Raw genomic sequence first — 12,682 nt, forward strand, 5'->3', positions numbered from 1 at the left:
AATCAGGCCGCCTCTACCCCTCTGTACAGGATTGAGATTATCTCAGCATGTAGCAAGGGAAAGTTGGTGCTTAATGCTGCCGGAGCATGGCGCCGCTTGCGTCAAGTTTAGGCCATTGTTTGTGTTGCGTTTGTATATCTGGGGTTATAGGGAAAACTGTATTTAGGATTGTTTAGTATTTTAGATTTAGATAAATGAGATCATTTCCACCTGTACCCAACAGTTATTTAGTGGTATTCTTCAAATATCAGTTAGGATTGTGTCTAATTGAGGGTAGTTAGTAATAGACAAATGTGTGTTTTTATACAGAAAGTGTAAAGCATTCCGTTTCTTGAGGAAAAAGGCTTAACCCTCCTGTTATCCTCAGATTTACTTTACACCCTTTATCCTCTGGGGTCAATTTGACCCCAGTAGTTTAAAACTCAAGACAATGATCATATTCCACATTTTAACCTAAATGTATGTCTCTGGTGCTTTAGGTACCTTAGTTGACTACCTAAATAACCATTTAAATAAAACATTACCCCAACCTTTTATGTTTACCCATTAGTCCGCACTAAATTAGGAAAAGTCATGAAATACTAAGCAAAAAAATGTGAACAATTTTTTTAGATACGTTAAACATTGAATGGGGTCAAATTGACCCCAAGGATAACAAGAGGGTTACACAAATAAATACATTTTTGTGCATCTTCAGACAATATTGACGTTAAAGATTTCTCAGGAATCTGAGATAAATATCTTCGTACTTCAGGAAAAACTGGGCACATTTTTTATTTTCTCAACTGAATACATTACACTTCCATATAATGTCGTACTCACTCTGACTGTCCTGAAGTTGGCCGCATCATCCAGCCCGTTGACGGCGGCAGAGTCCAGACTCAGGTAGTTGTACTTGCTGAAATCCCGATCCAGCTTCAGCTTCTCTGTGACACACAAAACATGTGGTTGCCATTTAAAACTCACATTTGTTTGAAGCTGGTTGGCTGAAGGCAATGTAAGCCTCATTTACATTGAATGTAAATTACACAACTGCACATTCACAGCTGACGGGAGCTGATAAAAAAAAAAAAAAATCCTAATAACACAATCTTGTAATGATGGTGGAAAAGATATTCAAGGAGCTTCTTGACGGGAAACAAAGACATTCACTAGAATAGGTGCAATTTTCCCTTCCTCCAAAAACACTTTCTACAGTGTATGGTCCTTGAGTTACTGATGTGAAAACTGTTTCGGATGATCAAATGGCATTTTTAAAAGCCCCCCTATCTCGTTGCGAAGAAATCTATTCCTCTGGTGGGTGTATGTGTCGGGTTTCATTAGTGGCTGCATTAACTACAGCTGAATCAGGCCTCTGTGGTGTGTGTGTGTGTGTGTGTGTGTGTGTGTGTGTGTGTGTGTGTGTGTGTGTGTGTGTGTGTGTGTGTGTGTGTGTGTGTGTGTGTGTGTGTGTGTGTGTGTGTGTGTGTGTGTGTACGCTTGGGAGTCAATGACCCTTATTTTGTTCTCCCGTGTCCCGCACATAAAAACAATGCCCTCCGTCCGCAGAAAAACAAATAGAGGGAACAGGTTTCCTTGCTAGCCCTTTGTTCTCCGAAACTGTTTGTTAGGCAGGAAGATTGGCTCGTTAATGCATGGGCCATGTGTTCCGTGCAGCTGCTGGGAAATATTTATGTAAGATTTAAACATAAGGAATTGCATGCTGGTGTTTCCAGCTGAGAGTTTAGAAGAGGAAACATAGGACATTCAAATACAAGTGGCTCCAGAATCAAAACAATGTGTGAGGAGACCCAACAATGGCGAGAGTAGTTTCCTCTGTTGGCTTCTGTGACGTTTGATTTATTACTTCCTGTAAGCAGAGACGATACTCCAGGCGAACCTTATGACAACTCCAGTTTGTGGTTTTGGCCGATAAAGGTAGATTTCCTTTGTTCAGTCATTCAAACTGCCATTTTTCGCAGATTGAGGAGCGCTTCCACACTTTTTCATAAATATGTTTCCCCAATGCGTTTTACAACTTACTGAGTGTGTCATCGGAGGCGCCGGACAAGAGCTGATAAAAGATGTGGAAGTTCCTCTCTCCCCTCGGCTGTTTGACCACACGTGACTTCTCCAGCAGATCTATTAAAAGTATAACAAAAGGAAGCAATGACACATCATAGCAAAGAGCCATTTCCTCACAACAGGGAAATGTTTCTATGGTGATTCTCTGAGGTGTCCTTGAGTAGTAAATAAGAGGCTGAACTGCAACTTTAAGAATGAAAGATGCCCAAAATCTGAGCTTAGAGTGGCTTGCTGGTCCAACAACTATGTATTTGAGTTACCAAGGTGACCCGAGTTGGTAATTATTTCTGTGTGTATACATGCTACAGGAACAAGGAAGGAGCCGCTCAAGGATATCAAACGTCAGCCCTTTTTCTCCTGGGCTAGCGACCAAGTGCAACAGTACCTGATTAGAAGGGGAGCCATGGTCTGCTCACCGCATTAGGCTGAGTATGATCTAATTAAAGACCAACAGCGGAGCTCAGCATCCGAGGCTGCATGGGATCCTCTTCACTGCCACTGGCTGAATAATGGCTTTTCATTCGTCTGGTTGGAAAGAGTCTTATTTAAGGAGAACTAAAGGAACACTTCAACCCAAAAGGAGTATTTATATATCAGTAATTCACCCCGTGTTTCCTAAATACATTTGTGAAGAAAACATAGCTTTTCTCGCATGTCTTCACGGGGAATCCAAAAACAAAAGAAAGAGAAAAAAAGTAAAAGGAGGCCAAAAAAGCAAAACTGTATCAATGCATAACCAGTTCCACCTTGACTACTGTTTTGATTCAAATAGTAAGATGTAGTTTAATTTAACCTTTATTTAAAGGTGGGGTAGGTAATTTTGGAGAATCCAGCTCGAGTGCGTTATAATTTGAAAATACACAGCCGGAAGAAATCTACTACTTCCTCACAGAGCCCCTCCTCCAACACACACGCGCACATGACCAATGAGGGCACGAGATAAGTTTGTGCACAGATGAAGGCTGACAGGCAGGTAGGCCATCCAGTTATTTTAGCCGGGCCGGCTAAAATGATTGGTCGTGCTTTTTACAGTACCACGGCTTCCACAGATGATGTTTTTTTATGGATTTTTTGTCAAAGCACTTTAGATATTCATTGCTATCGGGATGTTTAGGATTCCATGGAATATAACAAAAAGTGTATCTCGAGCCGGTTTCTCAAACTTACCTACCCCACCTTTAAGCAGAATAAATCTCATTGGGATTATCTCACACCTCACGCTTGTATTGGCTAGCGCTGCAACACATTGTACATGATAGGCTAAGGGGTTGGACATCTCTAAGCGATTGATCAATTGAGAAAAGAGCCAATCAGAGCAGACTGGGCTCTGGTTTCAGACAGAGGGGGAAAAGAGGTGCTGCAGTATGAGAAGAATAAAGAGCTTTTTGAATATTAAAGTTGAGGCACAACATACAAACATGAACCTGAAAAATGAGCATAATAGGGCCTCTTTAAGGCTTTCGAAGAAAAACAAAAGTAAGTTATATACAAATGATCATTGAGAGGGTAAAGTACAGTACGTTTTTGTAAGAGTTTACATTATACTGAACTCACAGAAAAAAAAAGATCCACATTAAGTGCCTCTTTCAAAAATGCTTCTGGCTTTGTCAATCTTTAGAGAAACTGACTCGGCAGTCTGTGGGCGCTGAGAGGCGAGAAGTGCCACTTTGACTGCTTGTGTAGATACACTGCACTTAAAGAGCCCTACACAGCGACCTCAGGGCTGTCAGAGGCAGCGGGGGGGGGGGGGGGGGGGGGGGGGGTCAGAATCTGTGGCACCCACTGGCCCTCAATCACATAAGTGACTATATAAGAGCCAACCCATCAATAATTTAACATCCCTGACAGAGTGGCAGACAGTAGCAATACAGAATATGTTAAAAAGCGCAGAGAGAGTAAGCACAATACCCCTGGAGAGCCGCTTTTTCCATTACATTATTATTACATGTCATTTGTTAGACGCTTTTATCCAAAGCGACTTACATACATTGAATACTGTGGACAATCCCCACAGGAACAATTTGGGGTGAAGTGTCTTGTCCAGGGACACAACGACATGCTGACTGCAGTGGGACTCGAACTTGCTACCCCCTGGTTCGAAGTCCAGCACTCTACCCACTGAGCCACAGCCGCACAGCGTCACAGTGGATGTTCTTTAAACATTTGTTCCCATTCGTGTTGTGTCTGATTATTCAGTTTGTCCAGCCTAACCCTTCAGTCATATTGTTATTGCTTTTTTTTGTAAAGGCCACAGGGCTTCCCTATTTCGGGGAAACATCCTTAAAAGAGAATGTATTGCATGCTCTGTCCACAACATGCCCCGTCTCCCCAAGATAAGCAAACACACATTCAAGAAGCAACGTGGAAACAATATCCGGTTATGTTTTGGGTTTGGGCACGAAGTTTATGGCAACAAGACAGCTACTATATCATTAAAGCCACTTCTCAAGGAAGAAATTATCCAATTTCTTTTATAGAAAGCACTGAGGCCTCAAAATAAGTATATCTGGGGTAAAATAATGAGCTAAATTCATACAGCAAAAGTATCCTCATCCAGCGGTCTAGCCAACCCAGAAGCAGTCACATGTCAGTGGCCTCTCATCACAGACGGTCCGTTGTGTTGGACCAAAACCGAGAGACAGAGGGTTCATTTTGTCTCGGGCTATCAGCTCCTCGCTTTGTTGCTGTGACCTCTGGCGGGGAAAGTCAGCGCAGACACAACAATGTGAAGAGAGGGGAGATAACAGAGGAAAGGGCAGAGGGGGCGGGGGTCTGGGAGTGAGATCAATCAAGCTTTAATTCATTCTGAGGCTTTTGGAAAGTTGGTCAATCTACTTTAAACTGCCTTTTTTGACTGCTTTTAAAGATAAATAGCAGATACTTATTTTATTGTTTAACTGTCGTTGGGGCACAAATTGGTGTCGGTTAAGAACACAACAAGAAAAGGACACGATGTGAGACAAATATGATTAGGATTAGTAAAATGTTTGACTTTATAGGACATTTTCAAGTCAATAATACTCACAGTTGCTAATGACTCCACCCAGAGGATCTCCTTTGAAGTCAAACTCAATGTCCATGTACTTTCCCTGTGGATAAGAGTGCAACAGTTAGAACTCAATTCATAAAAGCTAGATTATGGCTGCTTTAGATTTCCAAATCAAATCCAACCATTTCCCACTTGTTTACAACTCATTCACACTCCTTCAGTTGCACTTCCTGCAAATTAAAGCCAGCGATCCGGCTAAGCGCCAGCCTTTCATCACCCGCCATTCAACACTTTTCCTCATGAATAGCTTTTTCTTGTTAGAACTAAACTTGTATTACTTTTACATTTTATGATATTTGATGTAGTGTAAGTCCAAAACTCAGTGCAGTTCAGGTCAGTGATTTTTCTGCATCCCATGCCACATTCAGGTTAGAATAAATCACCAGCCAATCATAAACGGCTATGAAATAACTAGCCTCTGTGGCGGGGAAATCCCTCTCAAGATCTTCCTACTGGAGAAGCAAAACAAAGCATGTCATCCCCTCTTCTCCTTTTCTGTCTGATTCTTGGAAGTTAGAACACAGAGTCCTGTATGTGTGTGACTTGTTCCTCCCCCCCGGTGTATTAATAGCAGACAGGCTATACTGGTGAGCCAAACTCAATAAGCCTGTTGCACTCAGCAGAATGACAGTTTGATTCACAGCCTTATGATAAACTGATGGAGCTCCGATGAGCTGGTGTCTAGTCGGAGGGTCCTTGTGAAGGAGGTATATTTACCAAGGTTACCTAAATATAAACAGATCAGGGGCATAATCCTTTATAATACTCCCAAGTACCGCCATGTGTGTGTGTGTGCGCCAATACAGGTTGATGATTGATATAGTGTCAAAGGGAATCTAAAATTAGGATTGGAAAAGCATTGGCAGTAGCTACTGTAGCTGCTACTGGCTGGTAGAACCAGTTCCCATCAAAACAAACATGGAGGTAAAACATCCCTTCAGTCTCCCAGCACCATGGCATTTCTTCCTAAAATTGACTGGCTTTTTGCAGCTAAATCAACATCCATGTAAGATTAATTAACACAAATGATTGGTGTGATAGAGGTGTACTGATTCAATGTCATGACAAAAGGGAGGAAACCGAAGCTGTGTTGGTAATAGAGAGCCAGAAATGTGTGAGAATGCCCTCTCGGGAAGAACAATAAGCAAAACACGCCCGTCTCCTTTCATACAGCTACAGCCTGGGAATTACTCGTTTTCTGGATGTGTCTATACACCGAATCATTGTTATGATGCCATCTCTGCACAAGAGATTAGCATTAGATTACCTCAGCTTCTCCTTTTTTAAAACCACAACCGGTCATTGGAGGAAACTGGAAACCTGTTAAGTGCCAATCTAGTTAAATACAAGAAGAATACTCTATTAATCCAGGGGGCAATTGGGTTTTGTGAAAGTTACTCCCTTTTAAAAAGGAAATACTTTTGTTTAATAAAATAAATAAATATATTTATCATTTATATAAACACAAGTTAAAGGGAGAATGTGCAATACAAATATAGAATAAATAAAAATAAAATACTGTATATAAATCTCTATAAAAAGGAGACGATATCCAGAAAAATATAACATTTAAATTAAATATATAGTTTGGAAAAACTGATTCCCCAATGTTAGTCTGCAGTGGCTTTCCACCACAGTTGTTAAAACCAGTGTATGCTGAATGTACAAACGCTATTTAAACATGTGTGACCGCAATTTATCAAGTGTGCAAGGCCTGCTGTACTGGAAGCAGTGCGTGGGCGGGTGTCATGTACAGATCCATCCTTCACATTATATGGTAAAGACACATTGGAACACACACGTGACGAAAGCATGTTTAATGTAGCTGTGAAACTCTTACTAACATGCATCATTTAACAAGGATGTGTGTCTGCAGGACACATCGGCCTTGACATCTTCAAACCAGTTTATATGTGCAAACCCCTGCAGGCCGAGTCAAACCATACAGCCCTTAAAAAGTCGGTGTCTAGACAGAATCATGAGGACCAGCTCAACCAGCTGTAGAAGTGAGAAGAATTAGCTACAACAACATTGTAGATCCTATTCTGAGTTCAATTAAGAGAGCCAGACTGATACCGGTGTAAATCAATCAGAATATAGAGGGAGAGGAATTTAGAAACACTGTGGCGAAAGATTTGAAGAGAAGAAGCAACACATAGATGAAAGTGGCGGATTATGCACAATCTGAACGGAAGCTGTGCATAATGTTTAGCAAATATGGCTTTATAAGGGAAGCAACATCTCATTACACAACACTAGTCATTTATTAGAAGATACTTACAAATCTGGAAGAGTTGTCGTTCCTCACCGTTTTGGCATTTCCGAAGGCTACAAAATTAGAACAATGTTGGAAACATTTCAATTATTTATTCTAATCCCTCCAGTGATAGCAAATAAAACCCCAACAAATCAAAGCTTGTTTACATGCACACCCAAACACATTCAGAATGTCGCATTGTGCCTCACTGCAAGTGCTGTCAATCATGCAAGGGCTGGATGTCGAAGCTATTTGTACTGATGAAGCCCCCATCATTCTGTATGGATTAAGCAAATCACCAGGGCTTTCCAGGCTTAGGAGAGCTGTGCTTCAATATGTGCTTATAAGCAAACAATAACAAAAGGTGACGTTCAAACACAGGGATGTAAAGGGTTAAATGCATGTGTGTATATGTGTCATGATATGTGCTTTCGATAACCTTTTAGAAAAGTATTATCCAATCCATAGTCCTTTCAATTTGCTTCCCACATTTCTACATTGAAATACCATTACTGTGTCATACTGCACGGCACTATTAGCGTAACTGCTGATAACGCCTGATTGATGTGTGTTTAAGTCTTAAGAATGAAACCAATAAAGGTTCTGAAAGAAAACAGAGTCACAGAGAGTGAACATAACGCAAGATAACTGTGCCCCCCCCCCCCCCTCCTTCTTCTTTTTCAGCAAATTAGATTGAGGGTAAGGGGGGGGGGGGGTTAAACTCTTGCAGATGTGCAGCTTTTCTGCAGCGACTCAGCCCGGGCATACAGCTTCATCATTCATGGGCATTTCCTGTCCACTGCCCCCAATTATAATACAGCTGTTCCTGTGCCAGCGCTGAGACAGTGTGTGTGTGTGTGTGTGTGTGTGTGTGTGTGGTGTGTGTGTGTGTGTGTGTGTGTGTGTGTGTGTGTGTGTGTGTGTGTGTGTGTCTGTGTCTGTGTCTGTGTGTGTGTGTGTGTGTGTGTGTGTGTGTGTGTGTGTGTGTGTGTGTGTGTGTGTGTGTAAAGGACATGAAAATAGGTGCTTTATTGGACTCCAAAAGTTATTTTGCTGATCAGCTTACTTCCCTCTGACAGCATTATTTTACATGCTTATGCGTTTGTCAGTGTTTGAAATCTAAAAGTTATGTGCTGCAGTTACTATGTGACTTTTGGTGGTGGTTAACTATTAACAATTGTTGTGCTTATGAAATGTATTTTTCTGGAGATTCTAAAACTAAGCAAAAATACATTAATAAACAAAGACATTAACATCATACTACTAATTCATCCATGTGTGGGAGACGGATAACTGAATGGTGCAAATCTACCACAAAAACAGGGCTCAAACGAATGAATAATGTCATTAATGATTAATCGTGTGTCAATAAACTGTCAGAAAATAGTGACACATTTCCTTAAAAATAAAGATTCCTTAAAATGTCATGTTTTGGTACTTTTAACCCAAAAATATTCACTTATTCAATTTGACGACTCTTTGGAATCGGACAGCTTTTGAGCTGTTAGCACAGACTTAGCCGCTGGATTAGCTTGATGAGTGTGATTGGCGTTCGCTCACCCTCCAGCACGGGATTGGACTGCAGCAGCTGTTCCTTGACCTTGTTCACCTCCTGGCCCTTCCCACACACCGCTGCCACGTATGACATCACCAGCTTACTGGCCTCTGGAACACACACACACACACACACACACACACACGGATAAATATTAGGTCAAATCCTTCACTAGACATGACAGCAACTGACGTGCCCACCCATCTAAACATCCCCGTAAAAAATCCCCCTGACCTCCTCTCCCCTGACACCCATCAAGACAGGGTGTGGCTCATCAGTTTTTTCTGGGGTGCAGAGATGAGGAAGAGGCCCAATGATGGAGACCCACTTTGTATGTTACCAATATTGCATCAGGTTATCATCATTCAAATGATTTTAATGGGAACAAGAGGACAGAACATTTATTTGGATCGACCGATGATCCCTGCTCATCTTGGTGTGTTCCAACTGAAAGGGGATCTGAAAGACTCAGAGAATGTGTTTTGAGTTCAGAGTGTTCCAAAAAATAATAATTTTCTGGATGATATAACTCGGCATGGGCTCAAAAGGCATCTTGTGCTGCCTGTCTGAAACAAGTGCCATGCCTTGTAGGATGACGGTTGTTGGCATCGGGATCATCGCTCCTGCCCGGCGAGATGACAGTGACCGACAACTGATGATGTTGCCAAGCAGGGATCAAAAAAGATCCTGACAGTAGACGCTGGTACAGACTGCTGATGAGCCTGGCATAGAAAAAAACAGCTCCAGACACGCTCACACACATTTCGCAAAAGAAGAGGTAGCACAATAAACTAGACAATAGCACCATGTTATGTCTCCTGTCCGCTATTGCCTGCATATGATAATAATGTTCGTCACAGCTCCGTGCTCCTGTACGACTCACGGCAAGATGGAGCACAATACATGAAAGCCAATGACCCATATCGATGGTGTTGGCACATTTTTGATGGCCTTATTCTGCAACATAGCTCGGAGGCCGATGAGATTACTGAAATCCAAATGTATCTCCTCGACTTGGCTGAACGGCTTCTTTGAGTTGTTTTTTATTATATCCATTCGAGGCCCGAGAGACCCCAAATGAAAGCTTGGTGCAAAAACATGATCCGTCAAACTGCACCGTTGCATTTCCTGTCTCATTTGTATTTCCCTACTGAAATGGTTTTTGTGGCTGTCGGACTGTGTCATTGACAGTGTTTTCTTGTTAAAACAGTCGTGTGGCTTTGAGATGTTTGCTGCCAAAGTGCCACAGGGACAATTAGGGTCGGTAAAATCTGAGCCACAACCAGAGATCAATGTGCAAATAGTTCACGGGCATCAGCAGCATGAAAACAGTGCGTCATATTATCAATACGGGAAATGGATATGACATCAGTGCAGTATGTGATGGATTCAAATTAAAAGTAGGGTGGTGACACCCATGCATAAACAAAGAGACATCACTTTAATGGAATGGTTTATTTATGAATCAACACTGGGGACCTTCTTGGTTTTGGTTCCTTTACGTCTAATTGAGAGGAAACTGTGACAATCACAAGTTTGAACTTTTTGCAGTATGATGATCAGGACTTATGGAGGTAGATCTGTCTTTTTATTATTTGTGTCGACAGATAGATATTTCGGGAGCTAATGTGTAATCTGTAAATGTAAAACACCTTCCAAAAATGCTAAATAATTATTTGTAACTTCACAAAAAAGTGTTTGCAAATATAAAAGTAAATCTGCAAATACATTCCACAAATAACAAGAAAATCTGTGAAAACAAACAAGTTTGTGATCTACAAACGCATTTCCGATCCACAAATACAAACTGGATTAACAAAGGCCTGAACGAGCGTTGTAAATGTAAGTTTTCACGGATTTTAAATTTGTTTATGTATTTTAAGATTTTCTTTATAAAATATTGAAACAAATTTACCCCCATAAGGACTTTAGTCAATATTCCCACGGTGGTAGTTAATGTTCATATCATATTTTTGGCTATTTTACACACCCTCTAATTAAAGCCACATGGCCAGTTTTAATTGCAACCAAATGGACATTATTACAAATCACTCCCACACTTAACTCTGTCGCACACATGCATATCCAGTGTGTGAGTTTCATGCTGACATTGATTTTTCCAGCATCATAAAGTCGAGGCCTTCTTACACTACTGTAAATGGTTTTGGAGAGAACAAAACACACATTCATCGAATGGGTCAGAATATTAAGTATGAATGCGTGTCTGTGATTTAACTGTACAGGAAGGTATTTTATGAGTGGACTACTGCCGCTTTCCTTCGGTTTGTGCTCTGCCAACTGAAAATGGCTTTTTACCTGTGACACTACACCGTTAACAGAGACCAGGAAATTCCATTCCTCTTGGGTTTCTGCAAGGTATGTGAAACTGCCTCAGAACATGGCCACATTATTATAAAATGTGACGTGAAAGCAGCTGCCTCTAGCATCAGCAGGCTTCATTTAGTACCTGTAGTCCTACACACTTTCCAACATGAGCTTTTAACTGTATGCTCCTGTTCTACTTTGATTTGTCTACCTCTATAATTTTCCACCCACTCTATAATACAGGCCATCACAGAGTTACAGTCACGTCTCAACATGAGGTTCTCAAAAACATGGGAATCAAAAGGGTAGATCTTATCAAAACGAGCAGTGTGGCTTTATACATAACAACCCTTATCTTACAGCGGCCTTTACAAAGAATTGTTGACTACACTTAAAACAAAGCACTGCACACAAGAAGAGCTGAAAATACAAGACAGCCTAATGGTACATTTACAGTCTACTGTGATTTATCAGCAAGGATAAAAAGGTACATTTTTGTCCCTTACATTTTCAGAAAAGAAGAGCTTTCATGTAAATTCTGGCAGCAGATGCATTACCTATATCAAAAGCCAGCCTTCAGGTAGGGAAAGATCCCAGGTAGGAATGGCTATAACGTTGTATAGAAGAACAGTGGTGCTCGCCGGCAGTGATATTAAGTATTATACACATAATACGCCATTTTTAAATACTTAAAGCAGAGATGTATTGTTTGATTATTTCAGTGTGCATCTCCTGTTTAGGAGTCCTTCATTGTCCATTGTTCAGCAGTGCCAATTTAGAAGCAGGAACAAACACTTAATAAAACGTAAAAATAAAATCAGTATTCTCCGTCGCTGCTCGACCGACTTAGGACGTATCGGAGGGTCTGCGAGCCACTGATGTTTTGCTCAGTTTGTTTGTCTGATGACTTAAGATGAACCAGACATTCAAGACGTTTTGACCCGGTATCTAAAATATTTACCTCCGTCTCTCTTTTCCAAAGCAAACATCCCGATGTTTAGAACCAGTAAAAACACAAAAATGATGCCATTTAAAAATGTGTCTTTCTACAATGATCTCAGTTTTCTCTGATAACGTAAGATCAAATTATGTTAAAGGCCGTTTTGGCTGAAAACAAGAGCAAAGAGGATGCTTCTCTATGAGGTCGACTAGGTTCATTGATTACACTTACATTTTGGACTCAACAAAAGGTAGGCCTATAGTGATTTTAGACAAAAACATTACATATTTTGACCTTGAATTTTCAGACGTTATGATAAAAGGAGTTACTATTTAGCCACATACCAGTTTTCCCAGCCCCACTCTCCCCTGTAATGAGGATGCACTGGTCCTTGTCCTGGTCCCTCAGTGAGCGATAGGCCTCATCTGCCAAAGCATAGCTGGAAGACAAAAAGGTACAACATCATAAGCTTTTAGATTACAATCTTATTAT

General features: G+C 41.0%; 1 protein-coding gene across 4 annotated transcripts in view; it reads right to left on the reverse strand.

Annotated features, from left to right (window-relative positions):
- Positions 1-12,682, reverse strand: part of myo1b (myosin IB) — a 78,264-nt gene that overhangs the window by 26,387 nt on the left and 39,195 nt on the right. For all 4 annotated transcript variants that reach the window (XM_034109433.2, XM_034109432.2, XM_034109431.2 and 1 more), the window contains exons 4-9: positions 12,535-12,629; positions 8,931-9,035; positions 7,395-7,441; positions 5,090-5,153; positions 2,023-2,121; positions 823-926 (exon numbers count right to left, since the gene is read on the reverse strand). In XM_034109433.2, the coding sequence (XP_033965324.1) occupies positions 823-926; positions 2,023-2,121; positions 5,090-5,153; positions 7,395-7,441; positions 8,931-9,035; positions 12,535-12,629 (514 nt within the window). The remainder of the gene's footprint in view (positions 1-822; positions 927-2,022; positions 2,122-5,089; positions 5,154-7,394; positions 7,442-8,930; positions 9,036-12,534; positions 12,630-12,682) is intronic.

The sequence above is a fragment of the Pseudochaenichthys georgianus genome, chromosome 21, assembly GCF_902827115.2.
Source record: "Pseudochaenichthys georgianus chromosome 21, fPseGeo1.2, whole genome shotgun sequence".
Taxonomy (NCBI): Eukaryota; Metazoa; Chordata; class Actinopteri; order Perciformes; family Channichthyidae; genus Pseudochaenichthys; species Pseudochaenichthys georgianus.